We start from the raw sequence: 22,832 nt of genomic DNA, 5'->3' as shown, positions 1-22,832 counted from the left end.
CTCCTGACACTGCTGTCCACTCTCCCAGCACCTCCCTCTCTTGCTGTCTTGCACACTGTGGTTGCTCAGACCCCTGGGCTTCCCTACAAGTGTGTCCTCTCTGACCTCCACCTCTTCCTTCATCTCCGAACCTGCTCCTGGGAAGGGGAATGATGTGGGGAGGGAGAAGGGAGGAGAGGCGTGCAGGGAGGTGGGTGTGAGGGCTTGTGTGTCTAGGAGGCCTCTTCATTCCCGGCGGCTTCCTCCCGTGTGCTTGTCACCCCACGCCTGCTCGTCCTTTGCATCTGCCCTGGGTATCTCCTTCCTTCCCTGTTTCCTTTCTCTTCCCCTCACCTCTCCTGCTGTGCTCGGCCACTGGTATCCCCTCCTGCCTGGCCTAGGCCCTTGTTCTGGCTGCCACTCAGAGTAGGGTGTGCAGCAGGAACAGGGCTGTGCGTCGGTGTGTGTGGCAGGTTTGGACGAGCTTCAGACGGGGGCTGAATAGGGGCCACTCAGGTTCTTGGGATGGGGTGTGGGGGACAGTCCCACAGTCTCCCAAGGCCCTGCCCTCCACATCCCACTGCCCCAGTCCTACCCTTGGCAGCCCAGCTGTGGCAGCCACTCCAAGGGGCTGAGTTGTCACTGCAGGGGGGGGGGGGGCGGTTAACCTGCCCTTTCTTCCACCCCACCCCAGCTGCTGCTGCCCCGGCTTCAGCCCTCTGGGGACATGTCTTTCCTCTCCTGCCCAGAGTCCTGCTCACATGTGACCCTCCCCAGGCTCTCTTCTGCCCGTCTGAGATGGCTTTCCATAAATGGGCCAAAGAATGCCATCCTCCTACATGTCCAGAGGAGGAAAGTCTTGGGAATGGAAGCTACAGTGGAAGATGTGGGGAGGAGGGAGGGACACCTGCTTGGAGGGCTGCAGGCTCTGGAGGGAGCCGAGGGTGACAGGAAGGTGTGCACGGGGTGCCCGGCTCCTAGCTGTGGCGGGGGGAGCCACTGGCTGCATCTGGAAGGGCTTGTGTCCTCTGAGACTGTTGGGGCTGGGGCTCAGGACACCTTTGCCTCACCTGCCCTCGTGGGTCATACCCCAGAGGTTGCAGAAAGGGTACTGTTCAGCCCCCTTCATACCAGACCTCCCCATGCCCTGGCGCTGGGTGTTATCAGTGAGGTGGGGGTGGATGTCCATGGTAGATAGGCCCAGGTTTGCCTAAATCTTGAACTCTGATAAACTCTGAGCCAGGAGAGGGCTGTGAGGAGACGGGTCACCTCTGTGTTATGTTGGGCCGGAGCAGGTAAAGAGAGTCCACAAGACCATGGCTGCTCCCCAGAGGGCTCAGACCCTACAGGATCCCGGGAAGCTCCTAGGTCTGGCCCTTGCAGCTGCCCCTCATGCCCTAAAGACCCACCCTCCACCAATTTCTCCCACCTTTCCCACTCCAAGGCCCCACCCACTGGACCCCCACCCCCACAGGGCTGACAGGCAGTGAAGAAGAGTCTGGAGGCAGGATCTCAGCTTCGAGGAAAACTGATTTATTCTGCTTCTTCCCAAGGGGCTGCTGCTATGTGAGCTCCCAGACAAGGGACTTCACTGGCGTCGTCCTCAGGGCTGGGCGGATCAAGGCGTCACCAGGCTATTCCTCATTCAAGCTCTGGGAAGGAAATAGAGCACGGTTAGTTTTGGGAAGGTGGGCGGGTGCTGGGACAGAAGACAGAGTTGAGCTGGGGCACCTGGTGGGGTGAAGCCCAGTTGTGTGGACTACTGGGAACCCCGTGGTGATGGCAGGGTCTGGAAAGGATGGGCAAGTTCTAGAGGGCAGGGCTCTGGGCTGGCCAGAGAGAAGCTGCCTGGGTGAGGACAAGGGATCCTCTGGGGGGGGGGGGGTCCACTCTAGAATTGAGTTACGATCATGCAGGCCAAAATTGGGTAGGCCAGAAGTGGAAGCTAGCAGTTGGAGGGACAGTGGGACACACAGGGTGGAGACACTCCAGGGTCTTCTAGCGTTGCTGACCACCCTAGGCTGGAGAGATCTCAGCAACCAGAGAGCACCATGAGCTTGCTCCCTAGGGCGCTGGGGGTCATCGATGGGGTATAAGTGAGAAGGAGACATCCCTGGTGCTGGGTGCCAGGACTGAGGCCGACAGAGCAGGTGTGACTGCTGTGGGGGTGACAAGCGAAGCCCACCTTGGTGCCGATGTCGCGGCTCTTGGCCCGCAGCTTGTTGACCTGGGACTCTGCAATGTCTGCCCGCTCCTCTGCCTCATCCAGCTCGTGCTGCACCTTGCGGAACTTGGACAGGTTGGTGTTGGCCTGCTCCTCCTGTCAGGGAGAGGGTGGGAGCATGAAGTAAGAGGGGCCCCTGGCGCTCAGCACTGGCTCTCCTCTGTCCGGCTCCAGGCCTCGTCCTCAGTAGGGTCACTCACCGCCTCCTCGGCCTGGCGCTTGTAGGCCTTGACCTTCAGCTGCAGCTTGTCCACCAGGTCCTGTAGCCGCAGCAGGTTCTTCCTGTCCTCCTCCGTCTGGGGGTCAGGGGTAGGAGGGAGTGAACACAGCCCAGTCATGGGGCTGTTTTCTGCCCCTTAGCTTCTCCTGTCTTTACACTGCATCTCATATCCTGACCCAGTTTGAATTTATGATCCTCAACCAATACTTGATCTCTGTATTTCAAACCCCCAGAAGTGTAGTATTTTAGATAATGTGTACCAGGAATGAGTCCAAGGAGCTGATGGCACTCCTGGAATTAGGTACAGAATGGTGTGTGAGTGTGTGTGTGTGTGTGTGTGTGCGCGCGCGCGCTCTTGCAGGGGGTAGTCCCTTGAGGATCTGAGGCCCAGGGAGGATAAACTCCCATGATCTGGAGCCCAACACGTGCTGGGAGTGACTTTGGGGCTGTGAGCTTGATGGAATTTCCTGGACTACAATGGAGACTGCATGAACTTGATCTGGATGAGGGACAAAGTGTGCTTAGGGGGACGGTGACATCCTGGGACAGTCTGATTCTAGAAGACACCACAGAAAACTCAAGTCAACACTGCCCTGGCCAGCTGGCATGTTCTGAGATTTGTTTGAATGGCTCTGGTGTCTTTGGGGGCTGAGCGTGGCTGCACGTTTGCCTGCTGGTGGCCTGTGCTGGGTGAGCACCGTCTGGAGCCCCGGGTGTGTCCTCAGGGAGGACCAAGGCTGAGGGTGGACATTGAGGTGGAGCCTGAAGGTCAGGGTCAGAGGTCAACGGCCACACTCCCACCTTCGCCCCAGGAGACACTAACAGCAGACGCTTCATTCCCCTGGGGTGGAGGTGGTCTCTCTGGCTCCAGCCACGCTGCAAGGGTCCTGGCCAGAGGGAGCCACCGCGCCGCGCGCACCTGGTAGGTGAGCTCCTTGATGCGCCGCTCGCTCTTCCTCATGCCCTTCACCGACTCCGCGTTGCGCTTCTGCTCGGCCTCCAGCTCGTTCTCCAGCTCCCGCACCCGCGCCTCCAGCTTCTGCAGCTGCTTCTTGCCGCCCTTGAGGGCGATCTGCTCGGCCTCGTCCAGCCGGTGCTGCAGGTCCTTAATGGTCTGCTCCATGTTCTTCTTCATGCGCTCCAGGTGGGCGCTGGTGTCCTGCTCCTTCTTCAGCTCCTCCGCCATCATGGCGGCCTGCGCGCGGGGGCGGGGCGGCACACGCTGGGGTCAGGCCCTCACACACCGGCCAGCCCCTTGGCGCGGGAGGGCGGGGTGGGGGACTCACGTCCGTGATGGCCTTCTTGGCCTTCTCCTCGGCGTTCCTGCATTCCTGCACCGCCTCCTCCACTTCCGTCTGCAGCTGGGACAGGTCCGCGTCCATCTTCTTCTTCTGGTTGATGAGGCTGGTGTTCTGGGGCGAGAGGAGCAGGCAAAGCACTGAGCACCCCAGAGTGGCTCCCAAACCTCACCTGCTGCGGCCTCCAGGAAGGCGCAGGGGAGCTGCTCACCTGGGAGTGCAGCAGCTGCACCCGCTCGCTGGTCTCGATCAGCTCCTGCTCCGCCAGCTTCCGAGACCGCTCCGTCTGCTCCACCACGGCCCGCAGCTCCTCCAGCTCGGCCTGCAGCAGGTTGTTGCGCCGCTCCACGATGGCGATGTTCTCCTTCAGGTCGTCGTTCACCCGGACTGCGTCATCCAGCTGGATCTGGGTGTCCTGAGGGCCGGGAGAATGGGCGTGAGGTAGGGAGCTGGCCTTCACAGCGCCGTTTTATGGACGGCGATGTGGGAGGAAACCCCTCCGCGCTGGTTCAGGGGGCCCTCTGGCGGTGTCTGCTAAGGCTCTGGGCCAGGACAGGTCTGGTGCCTGTTGTGGGACGCTGCCACTCAGCCAGGCCGCGTGCAGGCCACTTCCCTCTCTGGCCCCGAGTCTCCATACCTTCAGCAGGCTCTGGAGGCTCTTGACTTGCTTCTGGGCCTCGGCAGCCATGCGGTTGGCATGGCTGAGCTGAATCTCCATCTCGTTGAGGTCGCCCTCCATCTTCTTCTTCACCCGCAGGGCCTCGTTGCGGCTGCGCGTCTCTGCGTCCAGGGAGGTCTGCAGCGAGTCCACCACCCGCAGGTGGTTGCGCTTGGCCTGCTCCATCTCCTCGTCCTTCTCCGCCAGCTTCCGCTCGATCTCTGCCTTGATCTGGTTGAACTCCAGCTGGGCCCGGAGGATCTTGCCTTCCTCGTGCTCCAGGGAGGCCTGGCAGGGGTGGGGAGAGGAGGGTGAGGCTGACTGACCGTCAGGGCATAGCACAGTGGCAGGGGTCTGTCCATGAGCCAAGGATGCAGAGAGTTGGAGCTTGGTGCAAATGGCTCCAAGATGCAGAAGGAGGAGGAGCATTGAAAAGGAAAATAAACACAACCTAAGAGAAGGTGATTCAGGCCCTCAGGGGGGAGAACCAGTTACAAAGACAAAGAGGAAAATGCAGAGAGAGGTGTTGCCAAGGAAACAGGGGCATCGGAGACGGCCGAAACAGGCAGAGACAGAGCAGGAGAGCGGACAGCTCATTCATTCACTCCCACAAGTGTTTGTTGAGCGACTATGAGGTACCAGGCACTGTCCTAGGTTCTCAGGATGGGACAGCAAATAGAACAAAGGGGAGATGAGAACCAGGACCCCAAGCCTAGAGCTGAGCTTCACGGGCCCCTGCTCCTCCCCCACTCCCCCAGACCCCCATGCATTGCACACACCTCAGCCTCCTCCAGGGCCGACTGCAGCTCCAGCTTCTCGGCCTCCAGCTGCTTGCGGATCTTCTCCAGCTCGTGGATGCTCTTCCCGCTGGAGCCCAGCTGCTCCGTCAGGTCGGAGATCTCCTCTGCGTGGGGGACGTGGGGACTCGGTCAGGGAGGCTTGGTCCAGCAGGGTAGGGGAGCAAGCCTCTTCTCCCACACCGCTCTGAGTGCCACCACATGGGGCCACTGCCACCACCCCTCCCTGGCCCCTCGGCCCCCAGCGCACCCTGCAGGTTCTTGTTCTCCCGCTTGAAGGTCTCCAGGTGCTCCAGGGACTCCTCGTAGGCGTTCTTGAGCTTGAAGAGCTCGGTGCTGAGGGAGCGCGCCTCCTTCTGCGAGGACTCCAGCTCCGACTGCGACTCCTCGTACTTCTGCTTCCACTCGGCCAGGATCTGCCCCAGACCAGGCTCATAGTGCGGGACCCCCAGCCCCTGGTCCCAGCCCCGCCTCCAGGGAGGACGGGCCTGGCCTGGCCCCGATGCCCAGCGCCCGCCCGGGCCTGTGCGCTGGCTGCAGCCCCACCCCGGGGCCCACCTTGTCGAAGTTCCTCTGCTTCTTGTCCAGGGCGGCGGCGGCAGCGTTGGAGCGCTCCACGTCCACCATGAGGTCCTCGATCTCGTTCTGCAGCCGGTGCTTGGTCTTCTCCAGTGAGGAGCACTTGGCGTTGACGGCCTCCACGGCCTCCTCGGCGTCTTGCAGCCGCTGGGCCAGCTTCTTCCTGCCCAGGAGGAGGGTGGGAGAGGGTGGGGAGGATGGAGGGTGTGGAGTTGGACAAGAGGAGGCACTGTAAGCCTTGCAGAAAACAAGCCTTGGAAACCCAGAAACATCTTTGGGGAAGCCAGGAGGGCTGTCGGTGGCCCCCTGCAGCCCCTGGGCCAGCCTCTTGGCTGTGGCCGTGGACAAGACGTGGGCTTCTGTGTTGCCCCTCCCCCTGCCACAGTGCCCTGCCCCAGGTGGGAGCTCTCTGCTCTCAGACAAACCTTTTGTTCGTCTTATATTCGGATGAGAAACATAATGCGAGCAAAAAGCTTCCCTGAGAGGAGAAGGAAGTGGGGCCAGGGCGGGGCATTGGCTGGCACTAGCTAAGCATCCTGCGCGCATGGGATCCACTGAGCACGGGGCGGGGCCCACTGCTACTTGGAGGGTCTCCGCTAGAGGCAGTGCCTGGGACTCACTTGGCCTCCTCCAGTTCCTCGGTGCGCTGGATGGCGTCCGTCTCATATTTGGTCCTCCACTGTGCCACCTCCGAGTTGGCCTTGGACAGGGCACGTTGCAGCTCCGCCTTGGCCTCCGTTTCCTCCTCGTACTGCTCCCGCAGCAGGTCACAGTCATGGCGGGCCGACTGCAGCGCGTGGGCCAGGGCGTTCTTGGCCTGGGGAGAGGCGGGCGCCAGGGGCTGGGTCAGCTGTCTCCATAGGCAGTCCTAAGCCTTGGCATCCCCTCAGCCTGATCTCAACAGCCTCCTGTGGCCTCACCTACATCCAGGTCCCCAGTGGGATGGCTTACTGGGTATGAAACACAAAGAATGCCACTACAGTGCTGCCCAATGGTCCCCACTGCCGCAGTTATTATCATCACTGCCATTTTACAGTGGGGAACAGAGGTCAGAGAGCCAAAGGTCCCCAAGGCCACCAGTCTGTAAGGGGTGAGCTGGTGTTGAGGGGTGGTGTATTGGTTTTGTTTTACTTATTTATTTACTTGCGACACACAGAGAGATCCCATCTGCTGGATTATTTCCCTAAATGCCTGCATTGGTCAGGACTGGGTTGGGACGAAGCTGGAGCTGGGAACTCAACCCAGGTCTCCCACATGAGTGGCAGGAACCCACCTATCCGGGCCACCACTGTGGCCTGCCAGGGTATGAACTAGCAGGAAGCTGGAGTCAAGAGCCTGAGCCGGGAACCAAATCCAGGTAGTCTGACCTGAGACCAAAGTGTTTTAAACTTCTAGGCTAAATACCTGCTTCAGTGGCAATATTTTAAGTTCAAGTTTTTTTCTGTTTTTTTCAGGAGCCCAGCCATGTGCTGGAACTAGACTCGAGTTTAGTCTCTGTCTCTGGTTTTCAGGCTGACCTGCTAATCCCAGGAGCCACGTGTGCAGTCCCTGTGTCCCATACCTGTGCCCAGCCGAAGCCTTCCTAGTGTGTGTCCTCTCCCCCCTCCCCCTCGGCCTCCCACTCAGGGATGGCAGCAGTAAGGTATCTACAGAGCAGATTTCGGAGGCATGTGGTAGGGCTTGGGCTATTATTCTTCCTGGAATTCCTGGAGAACCACGGATGACAAGCAGGCTCAATCTTAGGAGAGGAAGTGATGAAGGCGCAAAGCCAGCGGGTGTCCTTCCTGTGCGGGCCAACTGTCCCAAGTCCGGGCCTCACCTTCACCTCCTCCTCCAGCTGCCTCTTGAGGTCCTCCAGCTGCTGGGTGTAGGTGAGCTTGCCCCGGGTCAGCTGTGAGATCAGCGCCTCCTTCTCATCCAGCTGCCTGGACAGCTCGCCTGGGGAAGCACCAAGGAACATTCAACCCTTGGAGGTCAGTCCCTCCTCTCCACCCCCAACCCCAGCGCTGACGATCTGGCCCCATTCTCTGGGAGAGAGAGAGAGAGTGTGTTTGTGTGTGTGTGTGTGTGTGTGTGCGCGCGCACGTGCAGGCCAGCACTCAAGGCTGAGGGGATGGCTTCGAGGATCAGGGGAACCAGAGTGGGCCCAAGGAGCCCCAGCTGTAGGCGCACCATTCTCGGTTTGCAGCTTGGCGCGCTGGCTGGTGAGGTCATTGACAGAACGCTGGGTTTCCTCCGCCTTGCTCCGGTGCTCATTCATCTGGTCCTCGAGCGTCCGGCACATCTTCTCCAGGTTGGCCTGAGAGAGGAGGGAGGAGGGTTTTACACTGGTGGCAGGAGGGACAATTACAGTAGAAAGGAAGAGGGGTTGTAGGACCTGGTCGAGGAAGGGCAGTGGGAAAATGAGCCACCAAGGCAGAGATGTGAACAGGAAGTGGAGGTGGGTGGAGGTGGGTGGAGGGGGTTGAGGAGGGGCGGGGCCGCGCCTGGCCCACCTTGGCCTTGATGATCTGCTCCATGTTGGAGGTGACGTCATCCAGCTCCAGCTTGAACTCGCTCTTCTCCTTCTCCAGCTTCTGCTTCACCCGCTGCAGGTTGTCGATCTGCTCGCCCAGCTCGGCCACGCTGTCCGCGTGCTTCTTGCGCAGGGCGGCGGCCGTGGCCTCGTGCTGCAGCGTGGCCTCCTCCAGGTCCCGCCGCATCTTCTGGAACTCGGCCTCGCGCTTCTTGTTCATCTCGATCTGCACGGACGTGGCCCCGCCGGCCTCCTCCAGCCGCTCGCTGATCTCCTCCAGCTCCCGGGACAGGTCGGAGCGCAGCTTCTCCACCTTGGCCCTGGCAGTGCGCTCGGCCTCCAGCTCCTCCTCCAGCTCCTCGATGCGGGCCTGGGCCGGGGCACAGAGGGCTCAGGACCCCACTGCCCACCCTCCTCCCTTGGAGCTCCCAGGCCAGGGCTCTACAGGATTGCTGGCCTGTTTGCAGCATGGGTCCATTTACTTCTACCAGTGGAGAGGGGAAATGAAAGCACTTGGGGAAGGTGGGTCAAACAGCCAAGGCAGCCTTCCCGTAGGCAGGATTATTATCCATTCTCTGTCTTGGCAGGAGAGTGGATGAAGCTTACTTTTGAAGAGGGACAAACAGACCTGTGGTCTAGGCATATTTTAAGCAGCTTCATGGTAAAAATTAACAAAGCAAAAACATAAAAAAGCATACGATGACAAGACCGTGTCCATCTAACTGGACAGCTAACGCCTGGAGGACCTACCACAGTGTCCAGTGATAAGAACTGAATTACCATCAGCACTGAAGGGACCTTGCAAGCCACCAGAGGACAGGGGAGGTACGGAGACCCCCTAAATCTGGCGTGGGCTCCTTGTGGTCCCCCAGCTGAAGCAGACCTGAGATAAGAAACTGGAATTTCTGCCCTCTGGACCTATAACCTCTCAATGCCTCTTTCTATGTCATCCTTGGATCACCTGACGCCTCTTGGAGGTTAGGGTCAGATACTGTGCTAGTTTTGCTTCTCCCTGCATGTACACACAGCAAGCTCTTGCAATGCTGGGGACAAAGTGCTCCAGAGGAGGGGTCAGGGCAGCCGAGAACCCTCCAGGGACTCCGGTGCCCAGGCTGGGACTCCTGGACCTTACCTGAAGCTCTTTGAGCTTCTTCTGCAGCTGGCTTCCCAGGGCTTGCTCATCCTCAATCCTTGCATTGAGGGCATTCAGTTCAAAGTCTTTCCTGTGGGGAAGGAGGGAGGCTGAGGCAGGGGAGGCTGGGCGGGTTCAGAGGTGCACCAGCAGTTGGAAATGGTAATAGAGCAAAGAGCAGGATTTTATCAGAAAAGCAGCTTGTGGGGTATAGGAGGATCCCAGAGGGTGTCACTACTGCCCTAGCATTGCTGTCCAAGAAGAAGGTAGAGTGGTGGGATCTGAGCTCTGTAGGACTTCCCCCTCCTGGGTCCCTGTTTTCTCATCTGTAAAATGAGGGCATTGGACTAGATCACTGCAGAGGCCCAGGAGATCCTCGATGGTCAAAACAGGTTCTGGGAGCTCACCGCTCACCAAGTCTGGAAGGCGGGTGTATGTGGTTTGGAGGAAGTGCACTAAGAAGGGGGATCTCTGGTGAAGCAGAACAAAGACGAGGCCTGACCCCTCCACTTTGGGAGCATAAGGGCAAGCCGGTTTCTCTGTGGTCCTCTGAGCTGTCTGTGAAAAACCCAAAAGGCCCTTTTCCCAGAGGCCTGTGTGCACCATTTCAGCCTCGCCTTACGGAGGCTGGTGGGGCGCCTGCCGTGGGCGTGTCTTGGGTCAGCTTGTACCGTCATGGGCAGGACAGGCTGCTGGCTGGGGAGGAGGAGGGCGCCAGGCAGGGGATGCTATACTTTTTCAGCCGCTCATCCAGCTGCTGCTTGTCGTTCTCCAGGTCCATGATGCTCTCCTGGGTCAGCTTCAGGTCGCCCTCCAGCTTCCGCTTGGCTCGCTCCAGGTCCATGCGCACCTTCTTCTCCTGCTCCAGGGATCCCTCCAGCTGGCAGAGAAAGGGGCCGGTCATGCCCAGTGGGGCCAAGTATCTGACTTGGTGACTTTATACTCAGTGACTCCAGGGCTGAGGAATCCCAGGAGAGTCCTAGCCAGGGTGGAACCTGCCCCAGAGTGGACCCAATGTCACCAGGGACTGCGACAGAGCCCAGCGTGGAGAGAGTGCTCAGCAAATATCTGATACGTGAGTAAATGATTGTGGGATGAAACCCCAAAGCTGCACTTGTTCATTCATTCATTCAGCATCCTCTAAGCACCTACTGGTACCAGGCTCTATGCCAAGCACTGCAGACACAAAATCGCATAAATCCAAGGTCCCGTCTAAAAGGAGCACCCAGGCTTATGGCTGAGACAGTTCCTAAGTAACGACAACGCAGAGTGCTAAGTGGTTCAGTGGAGATGGCTACTTCTGGGAGAACGAGGATCATGCAGGACCAGATCCTGTCGAAAACACCGGAAGTTCAAAGGTCCTTGTGGAAGAGCCTCATGCAGTTCCCACAGCAGTGTCTCCTGTTCTTAGGGTGTGACCCTCTAAATCCTGTGATCAGTGGCAGAAATACATCCTGGCTGGAACCTAAATTGAATAAGCAAGCCCGTGTCCACTGTGAATCGTACCCACGAGGTTAGAAACAATGCAGAATGGACCATCCTTCCCCTTTCTTTTTGCTCAGCTTCCTTCTAGGAAGCCATCAGGAAAGTGAACACCCACTTCCAACACACACACACACACGCACACCCACACAGATACTCATACACACATGCACACACGCACACACACACACATACCTGCATGCAGACATCCACCTCCGAGCACAGCTGGACACAGGAGAGCTAGATCCCATAACTCTCAGTCTACTCACATCGTCCACTTGCTGTTCCAGCTTGACCTTGGCCTTGGTCAGGGTGTTGACCTTGTCCTCCTCAGCCTGAAGGTCATCTAGGGCCTGCTGGTGGGCCTCTTGCAGAGCTTTCTTTTCCTTGGTGAGCTTGGCGATGATCTCGTCCAGCCCAGCCATCTCCTCTGTCAGGTTCTTCACCTGCCAACCCGAAGACCCATCCGCTTTAGGCCCAAAGGTCACCAGCCCAGAGATATCATCTGTGAGGACCTCCATGCCAAGGACCATGCTCCTTCGAGGATCCTGAGAGGGCTGGCCTGGGGCAAGGTCACTGTGGTCTGGGAATCCTGCAGAGCCCCCGTCTGGAGGCAGAGGGTGCTGCCCTCACCTTGTTCTCGGTTGCGTGCTTCTCCTTCTCCACCTTGGCCAGCGTCAGCTCCAGGTCATCAATGTCCCTCTTGAGCTCGGAGCACTCGTCTTCCAGCTTGCGCTTCTTGGCGGTGAGCTCGGCGTTCATCTCCTCCTCGTCCTCCAGCCTCTCGTTCATCTCCTTCACCTTGGCCTCCAGCTGGATCTTGTTCTTGATCAGCTGGTCGCAGCGCTCCTCGGCATCAGCCAGATTGTCTTGTTCCTGGTGGGGAGGGGCTGTTCAGGGGGCTGGGTCCTGGGCCTTGCAGGTAGAGAGAGGGAGAAGAGCATCCTGTCCAACAGGACCGGAGCTCCAGGACACTGCAGGTGGGAAGAGCCTTGAAGGATGGGGTGGGGGGTGCATCCGAGGGCGGAGTGACTTGGGAGCATTGTGGGGAGGGGCAGAGGGGACCCGATGTCTCTATTTGGGCCTCTCCCTCATGCTCCTCCGTTGACCAAAGAGAACTGCATTCTCTGCTGCCAAGCACTTTGTATATTTACCATCTAGTAAGATGAGTGACTTTTTTTTGACAGGCAGAGTGGACAGTGAGAGAGAGAGACAGAGAGAAAGGTCTTCCTTTGCCGTTGGTTCACCCTCCAATGGCCGCCACGGCCGGCGCACTGCACTGATCCGATGGCAGGAGCCAGGAGCCAGGTGCTTTTCCTGGTCTCCCATGGGGTGCAGGGCCCAAGCACTTGGGCCATCCTCCACTGCACTCCCTGGCCACAGCAGAGAGCTGGCCTGGAAGAGGGGCAACCGGGACAGAATCCGGCGCCCCGACCGGGACTAGAACCCGGTGTGCCGGCGCCGCGGAGGATTAGCCTAGTGAGCCGCGGCGCCGGCCAAGATGAGTGACTTTTAAAACATTGTATTTATTTGTTGGGGAGGAAGAGATCTTCCAACTGTTGCTTCACTCCCCAAATGCCTGCAACAGCCAGGGCTGGGCCAGGCCGAAGCCAGGAGCCCAGAACTCCACCTGGGGTCTACCACATGGGCGGCAGGGAGCCAAGGACTAGGCCACTTTATTCCCCGTCTGGAGATGAGAAAATGCGGGCTCCAAGATGATGCCTGGTTCTCCCAAGGTCAGGAAATGATTGAGCTGCGGAACCAGGTTGGACCCAGGTGGGAAGCTTGTGCCTTAAAAAGCTAATTCTTCCACGCTTCCCTTTCCTCCATGGGAGGGGACCATTGGTGGGCCCTGAGTGGGGGAGGTGCGGGAGCAGCCCCGGCGCTGGGAGCCACTGGGAGCCTCACCGCCTGCACTTGGAGCTGCAGGTCATTCTTCTCCTGCAGCAGCGACACCATCTTCTCCTCCAGCTCCTTGCGGCGGGCCTCCGACTTCTCCAGCGCCTCCTTCACGCGCGCGAACTCCTCCTTCATGGTGGCCATCTCCTTCTCTGTCTCTGCACTCTTCAGCAGGGGCTTGATCTTGAAGTAGAGCTTCATCCAGGGCCAGTTCTTGACCCCCATGAAGGCCCGGATGTTCCACTGGATGATCAGCAAGGAGTCCCTGCGGGGGCCCGGCAGGAGGAGCGGCGGTGAGAGAGCCTGCTGGGGCGGGGGAGCCCTCCGACCTCCAGCCCCACCCCCACGTCCTCCTGAGCCCCTGCCAGCGGCTCTCTCTGTTTGAAAAGCTGTTTCCGCTGAGGCTGGGAACCTCCTCACGAGCCCTCTCACCTGCGTTCCAGCAACTTCTTGTACTCCATTCTGGAGAGCACTCCCCGGGACTGGGCCTGGATGCGTGTGATGATGCGGCTCAGCCTCTCGTCCCGCATCTCCTCCAGCAGCCCCAGCAGCCCGGCCTTGAAGAACACCTGCAGACAAGGTGCGTGTGGGGCGTGGCTGGAAGGGGCAGTAGGGAGGGTGATGGTGGGAGGGCACAGGTCCAAGCAGTGGGGGCTAGGATGGGAGGGGAGAGGAGGGTGCTGCCTGTTCCACGGGGAGGGCAGCACGTGGTTCCACCATCTCCAGAGATAACCATTAAAAGGAGAGGCAGAGCGAGGTGAACAGTCCAGGACAAGAGATGTTTTCCTTTTATCACTCATTTGTCGCCTGCCTTTCCTCACCTTGGTGTGGCCGAACTTGTACTGGTTGTGGTCAATGTCCAGGGAGCTCAGCAGCTTCTCCGCCCCCTTCCTGCTGTCAATGAACTGGCCCTCGGGGATGGCCGCTGGGTTCAGGATGCGGTACCTGCAGAGGGAAATGCCTGGAGTCACCCCTCTCCCCTGCCTACAGGATTTTCCAGGCCCACCTGCAGACGCCCCTCCCCCACCCCAGCCCACCCCTGTCCCCTGAGCCCTGCTGCGCCCCGGTGGTGCCCACCTCTGCCGGAAGTCCCCGTAGAGGATGCGGTTGGGGAAGCCCTTCCTGCAGATGCGAATGCCCTCCAGCACGCCGTTGCAACGCAGCTGGTGCATGACCAGGGGGTTGTCGATCACCCCTGCAGCAGGAGGGGGGGTGAGTAAGGAGAGCACTAGGCTGAGAGCCAAAGGTTCTGGGTTCGGATCCAGGATCCACTGCCTTTTAGCCTGTAACCTCAGCAAGTGAGCACTCACCCTCTATTTGTTTCATTTTTTCCCCCTTAGCCACAGGAGTAACCCAAAGGCTTTCCACATGCCTTATTTTATATAGTTTATACCTATTATTGTAAGTGGTAGCCAGGACAGGGTCACTAGGCTGACCAAGATCAAAGCTGAGCCTTGGACCCAGGTCTCTGAACCTCTGCCCCCTCAGTCTGGAATGTGTGGACAATCCAGATATGTCTTATTGAGGGATGTAAGTCGCTGATGAGGTGACGCCATCACAGTGCCCTACAAGTCCCTGAGTGCCACATTCCAGTGTTAGGCAGGAGGTATATGGGAGAGCTCCTTGGGGACAGGAGGACAAGAATGTCATCGAATGAGGGGGTATGTCAAGAGATGAGCTCGAAGGCGTGCCTGGGAAAGTGGCCCCGTGGTGGTGGCGTCTCGGAGTGTGGGCTCACCTGGGGACTTGGTCTCATTGGGGATGATGCAGCGCACAAAGTGAGGGTGGGTGGAACGCAAGTTGGTCATCAGCTTGTTCAGGTTTTCCTGCAGCCAGAAAAGGAAGAGGGAGACGTAAGGAACAGTGAAGGGAAGAGAAGTCAGCAAACGAGAAGAGAGGGAGGTGGAGGGGGGTGGGGAGAGCGCCGAGGGCTAAGGAGATGAAGGAAGGCTGGGGTGGGGGGACAGGGCCGAGGACAGAGGTCAGATAGCGGGCGGGGAAACGGAAGGGAGATGAGGTGGGCAGGAGGTGAGGGGAGACTGTGAGAGGGAGGAGTCAGGGATGAGCCGGGCTGGCCAGGAGCGCACACTCACCCTGTGCAGCGCTGACACGGTCTGAAAGGATGAGCCTTTCTTGGCCTTGCCTTTGCCCTTCTCCACAGCTGTGGGGAGGGGAGGGAGTCAAGACAGGAAGCATCAGCGGGGCCCAAGGCGCGGAGTCACAGCCTCTCTGGACACCTGGCTGGCTTTGGCCTCTAGATGGGAACCTTCAAGGTGGCTGTCTCAACTCCTCCCCTGACCCCATCCTGTGGACTCCACAAGCCTCGGGGTGCCGCCTGGCATGCAAGTGGTGGGGTGCAGCCTCAGAGCCATGGCAGAGACCCCGCTGTAGGGTGCCCTGGGCCCTGTCTCTACTTACGGGCATCGGCCCCAGCGTAGTTGGCAAATAAGTTGCTGAGCAGCTTGAGGGAGGACTTCTGGTACAGGGCCACCACCGTCTCGTTGAGAGGGTCCTTGTTCTTCTGCAGCCAGCCCAAGATGTTGTAGTCCACAGTACCAGCGTAGTGGATCAGGGCGAAGTGGGCTTCTGGCTTCCCCTTGATGTTCCGTGGCTTCTGGAAGTTGTTGGACTTGCCCAGGTGGTTGTCATACAGCTTGGCCTTGAAGGTCATGTCGGTGGCCTTGGGGAACATGCACTCCTCCTCCAGGATGGACATGATGCCCATGGGCTGAGGGTGAGAGGACAGTGTCACCGAGTGTGATCCCCCAGGTGGATGTGAGTGGGGTCTGCTCGAGGGTCCAGCTTTGCTCATGGAGATACCCTTTGGGCATAAGTGTATGAAGCTCAGCTCTGAGTGTGGTTATCTGCTGACTGGCATCTGTTCAAGCCTTCCCAAGGTAGAAGACTATGTCGGCCTGAGAATGTGGCTGGTGTGAGATGCTGAGGTTGAAAACCTAACCACCTACACCACTAATCACACTTCCCACTCCTTGAATACATAAGCCAGGGCCAGCAGTCGCTGCTGGGGGAATTATCCTGCAGGCATCCACAGTCCTCATCCATGTGTCCCCTCTCCAGCTGTTCCACAGCCTGCCCTGTCCTGGGTGGTCAGGAAAACATAGGGTTCTCGAAACTAGGATTGGGACTCTTTAATTGCACCTCTGTTATCCAGATCCTTCTTCCTGGAAGGGAGAGGGGCTGCTCTTTTGTCTGGGGAATCCATGGAAGATGTGATAGAGAGTTTGGGGGCCGAGGTGGCACCTTCTCAATGAGGTCGATGCAGGCCTGCAGGTCCATGCCGAAGTCAATGAACGTCCACTCGATGCCCTCCTTCTTGTACTCCTCCTGCTCCAGCACGAACATGTGGTGGTTGAAGAACTGCTGCAGCTTCTCGTTGGTGAAGTTGATGCAAAGCTGCTCAAAGCTGTTGAACTGCAGAGGGAGGGGGTGAGGGAGCCGGTCAGGGGGTGGGTGTCCCTGTGGCATGGAGCTGAGCTGTACCCGAGCCATGCAGGGGTGTGGTTTGTCCCCTCCCAGCAGATCCGCCCCTGAAGACAGGGATGCCGACCGCCTCTGTCACTGCTCCATCTGCACTGCCTTCCAGTGCCCGGCCCACAGCTGGGCCTCCCTAAGTGGTGGTTGAATCCTCCCCACTCCCAGGGCTCCCTCGACTCACGTCAAAGATCTCAAAGCCCGCGATGTCAAGGACGCCTATGAAGTACTGGCGCGGCTGCTTAGTCTCCAGCGTGGCATTGATGCGTGTCACCATCCAGTTGAACATCTTCTCATATACGGCCTTGGCCAGCGCACCAGTGGCATATGCCACCTGAAAGATAAGGGGGCGACCCAGCTGAGTGGGGCTGTTGGGAAGAATGACTAAGCTCTATCCCACCACCTGCCACTTATTTCCTGGAGATGACCCACCTGCTGCACGTTCTGCCCCTTGGTGACATACTCATTGCCCACTTTCACCCGAGGGTGGCACAGCCCCTTGAGCAGGTCAGCGGAGTTCAGCCCCATGAGGTAGGCGGACTTGTCGGCCTCTGGAAGCAAAGAGCAGAAGGCACCGTTGGTGAAGGAATGACCGCTTGGCAGAGGTGGCCCTCGGGGACTTCACGGCTGCCCCACGCACCTTCGGTGCCGTCTGGCTCCGCCTGCTCCTCCCGCTGCTTCTGTTTGAACTTCATGTTTCCAAAGTGCATGATGGCGCCCGTCAGCTTGTACATGGAGTTCTTCTCCTCGGGAGTGAAGCCCAGCACGTCGAAGGCGTTCTGTGGGCAAGCCCCGAGTTGGAGGATCCCAGAAAAGGAAGAGTGACAGGTGAGTGAGACCGCTTGCAAGCTGGAGAGAGAACTTGTCTCCTTAGTGCCCAAGGGCTCCGAGAGGCACTCTGAAACCAAGACAGGAGCTGCGAGCACAGGGTGGGGTGCAGGCTGCCTCAGCCCTGCTGTCAGCGGCCGCGCAGTCCCCGCGGCTGCTCTGGCTGACCGCTTATCTTCCCAGCCTGGCTTTACTCACCTGCCTGTGTCTGGTCTTCACCTAAATGCCTGCCCCCACCCCAGGGCATCTGCATGGCCCCAGCCCCTCTTCTCCCTTGGTGGTGCCTTGCGTGCTTCTCTGATATGTAGCTTGTAGGTCTCTCCAGTTAGACTGAACACGGAATACTGGTCAGGCCTCTCTTGTCTCCCCCACGTCCCAGCACACCCTGGTCACGGGGCATACACTGGCCCTTAAGTGAGGCCATGGTACTTGGCACACAACAGGCACCCAGGGCCTTAGCTGCGCTCCTGGAGGGGTGAGCTGGCCCTGTGCCCCGCGTGCCCTCCTGACAGGTCGCACACACTCACGTCGGTGGCCATGAGCTCCTCGGAGTCATCAATGGATGCCACCGTGGTCTCTCCTTGGGAGATGAACGCGTAATCGTAGGGGTTGTTGGTGATCAGCAGCATGTCTGTTGGGGAGGGGAAATGGGATTGGGATTTGACACACATGGGGCCTGCCTGCCACAGCCCCTGGCCCAGGGCAGAGCCCAGGGCAGAACACCGGGCAGGGCGGGACCTGGGTCCACATCCCACAGGGCTGAGAGCAGTAGGGCCGTAAACGCAGGGCTTGCCAGCAGCATCCAGCCGCAGGTGGAGGGGCCCGGTTGCCATGGAGACAGCTGGTCTCAGTTGGTGGCTCTGACTCACCCAGTAGCTCAGGCTTTTTGTTAGACAGGATTTGGTAGAAAATATGATAATCTCTCTCTGCTTTCAGCTGGAAAATAACTCTGGATTTTTCCAGAAGATCTGTGAACAGGAGGTGAGAAAGGAAAGGAAGAAAAGGTTAGGATTTAGGAAATGAAGGAAAATGAATGATAAGTGTAGCAATCAAAGGCAGAAGGAGGAGAGGAGGCACAGAGAGGGAGACGGAGACCTGGAAGCAGAGGAGACACACAGCCGTGCAGGGACAGAGGTGGAGAAAGACCCAGAGAGAGACAAATAGCAGATCTGGAGGCAGAGACACAGAGACAGAGGTGGGAAGAGAGGAGAAAAACAGAGGGAGGGGGAGGAGGAAGGGCGGCTGGGGCCGAGGGTGAGCTCAGGGCCTGCACATTCATGTTCACGGCACTCACAGGTCTCTATGTCTGCGGACGCCAACTTTCCGGTCGCCCCAAAATGGATCCGAATGAACTTGCCCTGGAGAGGTGGGCGACGGTGGGGATGAGTAGGGGGAGGCTCCCCTTGGAGGCCACCCCTTAGCCAGCCCGGATCCCAAGCCCAGGTCAGGGACCACTCACGAAGCGCGAGGAGTTGTCGTTCCGGACGGTCTTGGCGTTGCCGAAGGCCTCCAAGGCAGGGTTGGCCTGGATGATCTGGTCCTCCAGGGTACCCTGAAGGGGTCCAGAGGATGGCAGGTGAGACACGTCCCTCCCTTTCTGCAGGGCAGGCCCCTGGAGGACAGCAGGCCTACCTTGCCTGGGGTCTGATCCTTCTTGCTGCGGTCACCAATGGCGGCGATGACGGCAAAGTACTGGATGACACGCTTGGTGTTCACTGTCTTCCCCGCCCCGGATTCTCCGCTGTTGGGGCAGCCATGGGCTCATGAGGCAGTGAACGACACTGCTTGAGAATGCTTGGTCCCACCTGACAGCAGGAGCCCTCAGCAAGGAGCTGCCAGGTAACATGCACCCCAAAGCTGCATCTGTCTTATATGGCACACCCAGGGGTACTGCCCAGGAAGGAGCCCAGGGGGAGACACTGCATTGGGGCAGGTTGAGCCTGTGCATGACTGGGCAAGGTCAGTTGCAGGAGATGGGCCTGGGGTTTTGGGAAAGAACAGGTGGGGCTGGAAGAATGGGAAAGGTTCCCCAAAGACATGGGCACTCAGGAGAATGAGTGGTGAATTAAAGGACAGGGAGTGAGGTGAGGGAGAGGAGAAATAAGAGAGTGGGAAGCAGAAAAAAGCAGAGTGAAGGTAACGGTCAGAGAAGCAGAGACAGGCGGGGAGGCGGAGAGGGAAGCGGACCCCTGTGCTGCAGCCTGGGGTCCTGCTGAGGGCTGGGGGCGAGGCAGGGAGATTCTGGAAAGGAACAGGGCAGGAGCCACACTCACGTGATGAGGATGGACTGGTTCTCCCGATCTGGAAGAGAAAGGAGGAGAGGCAGTGAGGTCAGGGCCAAGGGCATAGCTGGGTGATGGGGTCAGGGGGCGGGTCACAGGGCCGGGGGCTCCGGGCTCACCCGTCAGCATGTACTGATAGGCGTTGTCAGAGATGGAGAAGATGTGGGGCGGGGCCTCGCTCCTCTTCTTGCCCCGGTAGGCGGCCACCACCTCTGCATTGTACACCGGCAGCCACTTGTAGGGGTTGATGGTGACGCAGAAGAGGCCCGAGTAGGTCTGGAGGGGCAAAGGAGCAGTGAGTGGACAGGGATGCAGGTGAAGGGGTGGCGACGTTCAGAGTTAGAGAGAACCCAGGAGAGGAAGAAGGGAAAGGAAAACACCAAATCACTCAGTGTGTTTGGCCAGCCCCTTGGGTGTTGGAACCGAGTGGAAGCCTCAGGCCTGGAGCGCCTGGGTTCAGAACGAGAGCCCGTGCAGGCACTCACGCAGCTCATCCTGGAGGGGAGGCCCTGTGGTGGGCAGGAGCACTCACGTAGATCATCCAGGAGGCGTAGCGCTCCTTGAGGTTGTAGAGTACAGCAGGCTCATGCAGGAAGGTCAGCATGGCCATGTCCTCGATCTTGTCGAACTTGGGTGGGTTCTGCTGCATCACCTGGTCCTCCTTCACGGTCACCGTCTGCAACAGCCCCCACAGGGGGTCCCCCCCGTCAGCCTCTGCTCTCCTTCCTCCCTCAGCGGGGACAGGAATTGAGAGATTTGCAAGGCAATGATGTTCCAGAGAGAGGGAGCCAGGATCTCAGGGGAGAGATTGGCTGTTGGGAATTGGAAGGGTCTTTGGAGAGGTTGGATCTCTATCAGAAAGTACAGGAGGGCTGGACCATCCTCAGGTCTCTGTGGGGTGGGTCCTGCGTGTACCCCTGTCTGGGTGCCCCAGGGGTGGGAGGTGTCTGGGGTGGTCTCACACCAGCCCTGCCACCCACCTTGCCATGCTCGGTCTCAGCAGTGACTTTGCCACCCTCTCGAGACATGATCTTGGCCTTGACGAACTCCTCTTTGTCATCAGGCACAAAGACATCTTTCTTGAGGTCAAAAGGCCTGGTCTGGGCTTCCAGCCGTTCCTTCTCTGACTTGCGCAGGTAGGGGGCGGCAGCCCCAAACACGGCCATCTCCGCGTCCCCCATGGCTGTACCTGTAGTGAGCGGAAGAAGCTGGTTCCTCCCATCTGTCCACTCTGCCTTCCCCTCCCTGAGCTCTTCCCTTCGGTGGGAGCCCCAAAACCTAGCTCTGCATTCAGGGGTCACCCGTGTCCCCAGCAAGTCCCCGTTGTCTGAGCTTGTCCTATTACTGGAAGAGCAGTTTTGCGAGCCCACCATGGAGGAAGGAGCAACTAACTGGTTCTGGCTGAGGCTCCCCAAGGCGGGGGCGGGGGTGGGAGTGGGGGTTGGGGGGAGAACCCTCTGAGCTTCTGGGAGGAGCAAGAGTCTGCTCACATCCACCTCTGACCCTTGCCTGCCCCTGCATCCCTCACTAGTCACAGTGAGGGGCTCCTGGTACCTAGGATGTCCCCACCAAGGCAGGACGGAAGCCAGGGTTCCACAGCCTGGCCTCAGGACTCACACGCCCAGTCTTTGCAGCTCTCCCTTCAGCTTCTCTTACCTTGGCTTCTCGAATGTGTCTACAGATGAGGAAGGGGACTCAGGCCTGCGGGGGACCTGGGGAGAGGGAAGAGGCCGTGTCAGAGCAGGCTGCGGCCCATCCTAGCCCGTGCCACCTCCCGCTTCCCCCGACTGTCTCCCAGCATCTGCTCTCCCCCAGACCTAAACAGCAGCTGGAACTGGAAGTCAGCTTCCCGGCTCCCATCTTGTTTTCCCAGCTCTGTTCCCTGCTGCCCCAAGGACCAGTTCTAACAGGTTTCCGCACTCCTGGGAGACGCTCATAGCCTTCTAGTGAGACTTGCTTTGAACTATCTGGGACACAGCTAATGGTCACACTTGCTCAGTGCTGTGCAGTCCACAAACTCTCCTCTCAGTTCTCATCCCATGCATCAGACGGGGAAACCAAGGTGACAGGATTTGCTTGTTCAAGAGCATAAATGGTAAGTGGTAGAGCTGAGCCTCAAGCCCCTCTCTCCCCACTCCAAAGCCAGTTGTTTTCTGGCCCATTCATTGTCAGACTTTGTGGACACGACAGGTGTCCTCTCTTAGACACACCCACCACACAGCTGAGCACCCTGCACCTCCCCCATGACCATGCGTGCCTGCTCTTGCACACGTCTCACACACACAGAGGCCGCCTCCTGGGCCACAGAACCCGCCCCCTAAGGTACCCTATGGAGCCGCATGTTTATGTGCCTGGGTGGGGGGACGCAGGCTCATGTGGCTGCCTATGCTTTAGTGTAGAAGGACCCAAGCCCCACACCCACATGCCTGGGAGCGCCTTCTGCAGGGGGCACGCACACGACAGCGGTCGTGACTCCCGACGCACAGGCAAGCCCCTCCATGTGCATGGACAGATGGTTCTCAGGACTAGCTTGGAAGCGTCCACACTTCCTGTACAATCATTCTACACCATTCCCCCCCACTCCCAAAAGATTCTGCTCGTACTCAGGCACGATCATCAATACTCGCTGCGTCAGACAGTGAGGCACACCCCTCCCTCACCTGCCGACTGCACATGCTTGTACACACACAAACACACACACACATACTCATTCATTTGGTTCCCACACTCTCAGACCCAGACACCTTCCCCAGGGAATACAGGAGCGTCACACTCAGTGGCACATCCACGGGTGTGTAACCTGCACACGTGTGCTCAACAACCGGACCTGGGACTCTGCACAAAGCCCTGATGAAGCTTGCTGTTCCTGGGGGAGCCCCTTCCTAACCTGGAGCCCCCTTCTCCCCGCTCCTACCTGAGAACATCAAGGAAAGACACAGAGAGCAGGAGAGAGCTGAGAGCCAGACCTGGCCTCAGGGGTTGTATATATGGGGCAGCAGGGCGCCCCCACCCCCACCTGCACCCAGTCCCTAGCCGGATTTAGAAAGGGCTGTTGTCACTGGAAGCATTTCCCCCAGGGCCCCCCCTCCCAGAGAGCTCCCCTCCCCCTCGGGCCAGGAAACAATTGGAAGTGGTCGTCATTGTTATGGCATGGGGTGTGCAGGGTCTGAGTTCCAGGGGGCGGGGTGGCTCAACGTGCAGCAGAAAATATCTCCTCGCATTCCACTGCCTGTGGTAGAGGGAACTGACCAGGACCACCAGTGTGACCTCAGGCAGGCAGGCCCTGGCTCTCCCACAGGGCACTGTGGGCCCCTCATGCTGCTGCCCCTTAGGCCCCCAGCCTCCAAGGCTGACCTGGCCTCGTTTCTGCAACGGGAAATTTCCCTGCTTTCCTGGCCTGGAGCCTGCATCCAACTGTGAGATGGAAAAGGGACTAAGTCTCAGCTC

The 22,832-nt window shown here is 59.0% G+C and overlaps 1 protein-coding gene and 1 non-coding gene across 2 annotated transcripts; both read right to left on the bottom strand.

The window, feature by feature from the left end:
• Positions 1–1,491: 1,491 nt before the first annotated feature.
• On the bottom strand, positions 1,492–22,502 carry MYH7 (myosin heavy chain 7). The gene is made up of 40 exons (XM_051822674.2): positions 22,300–22,502; positions 21,042–21,097; positions 20,366–20,574; positions 19,918–20,061; positions 19,505–19,661; positions 19,377–19,404; positions 18,736–18,844; positions 18,563–18,655; positions 18,398–18,461; positions 17,973–18,071; positions 17,631–17,734; positions 16,916–17,054; positions 16,708–16,826; positions 16,460–16,609; positions 16,045–16,215; positions 15,202–15,511; positions 14,877–14,944; positions 14,522–14,609; positions 13,861–13,978; positions 13,605–13,728; positions 13,216–13,352; positions 12,793–13,048; positions 11,518–11,760; positions 11,154–11,330; positions 10,137–10,282; positions 9,403–9,493; positions 8,251–8,640; positions 7,928–8,054; positions 7,575–7,693; positions 6,376–6,572; positions 5,735–5,918; positions 5,427–5,592; positions 5,159–5,283; positions 4,359–4,667; positions 3,933–4,136; positions 3,710–3,835; positions 3,343–3,618; positions 2,404–2,499; positions 2,165–2,299; positions 1,492–1,631 (listed from the first exon to the last, which is right to left on the bottom strand). The coding sequence occupies exons 3-40, from the start codon at positions 20,564–20,566 to the stop codon at positions 1,614–1,616; spliced, it is 5,808 nt and encodes a 1,935-aa protein (XP_051678634.1). The 5' UTR covers positions 20,567–20,574; positions 21,042–21,097; positions 22,300–22,502; the 3' UTR covers positions 1,492–1,613.
• Positions 6,175–6,231, bottom strand: MIR208B (microRNA mir-208b). The gene has a single exon (NR_162581.1). It is a non-coding gene; the product is annotated as a microRNA mir-208b (primary transcript).
• Positions 22,503–22,832: the final 330 nt, after the last annotated feature.

Source organism: Oryctolagus cuniculus, chromosome 12 (genome assembly GCF_964237555.1).
Source record: "Oryctolagus cuniculus chromosome 12, mOryCun1.1, whole genome shotgun sequence".
NCBI lineage: Eukaryota > Metazoa > Chordata > Mammalia > Lagomorpha > Leporidae > Oryctolagus > Oryctolagus cuniculus.
The sequence above is the reverse complement of the archived record's forward strand: the minus strand, read 5'-3'. Positions and strand labels throughout refer to the sequence as shown.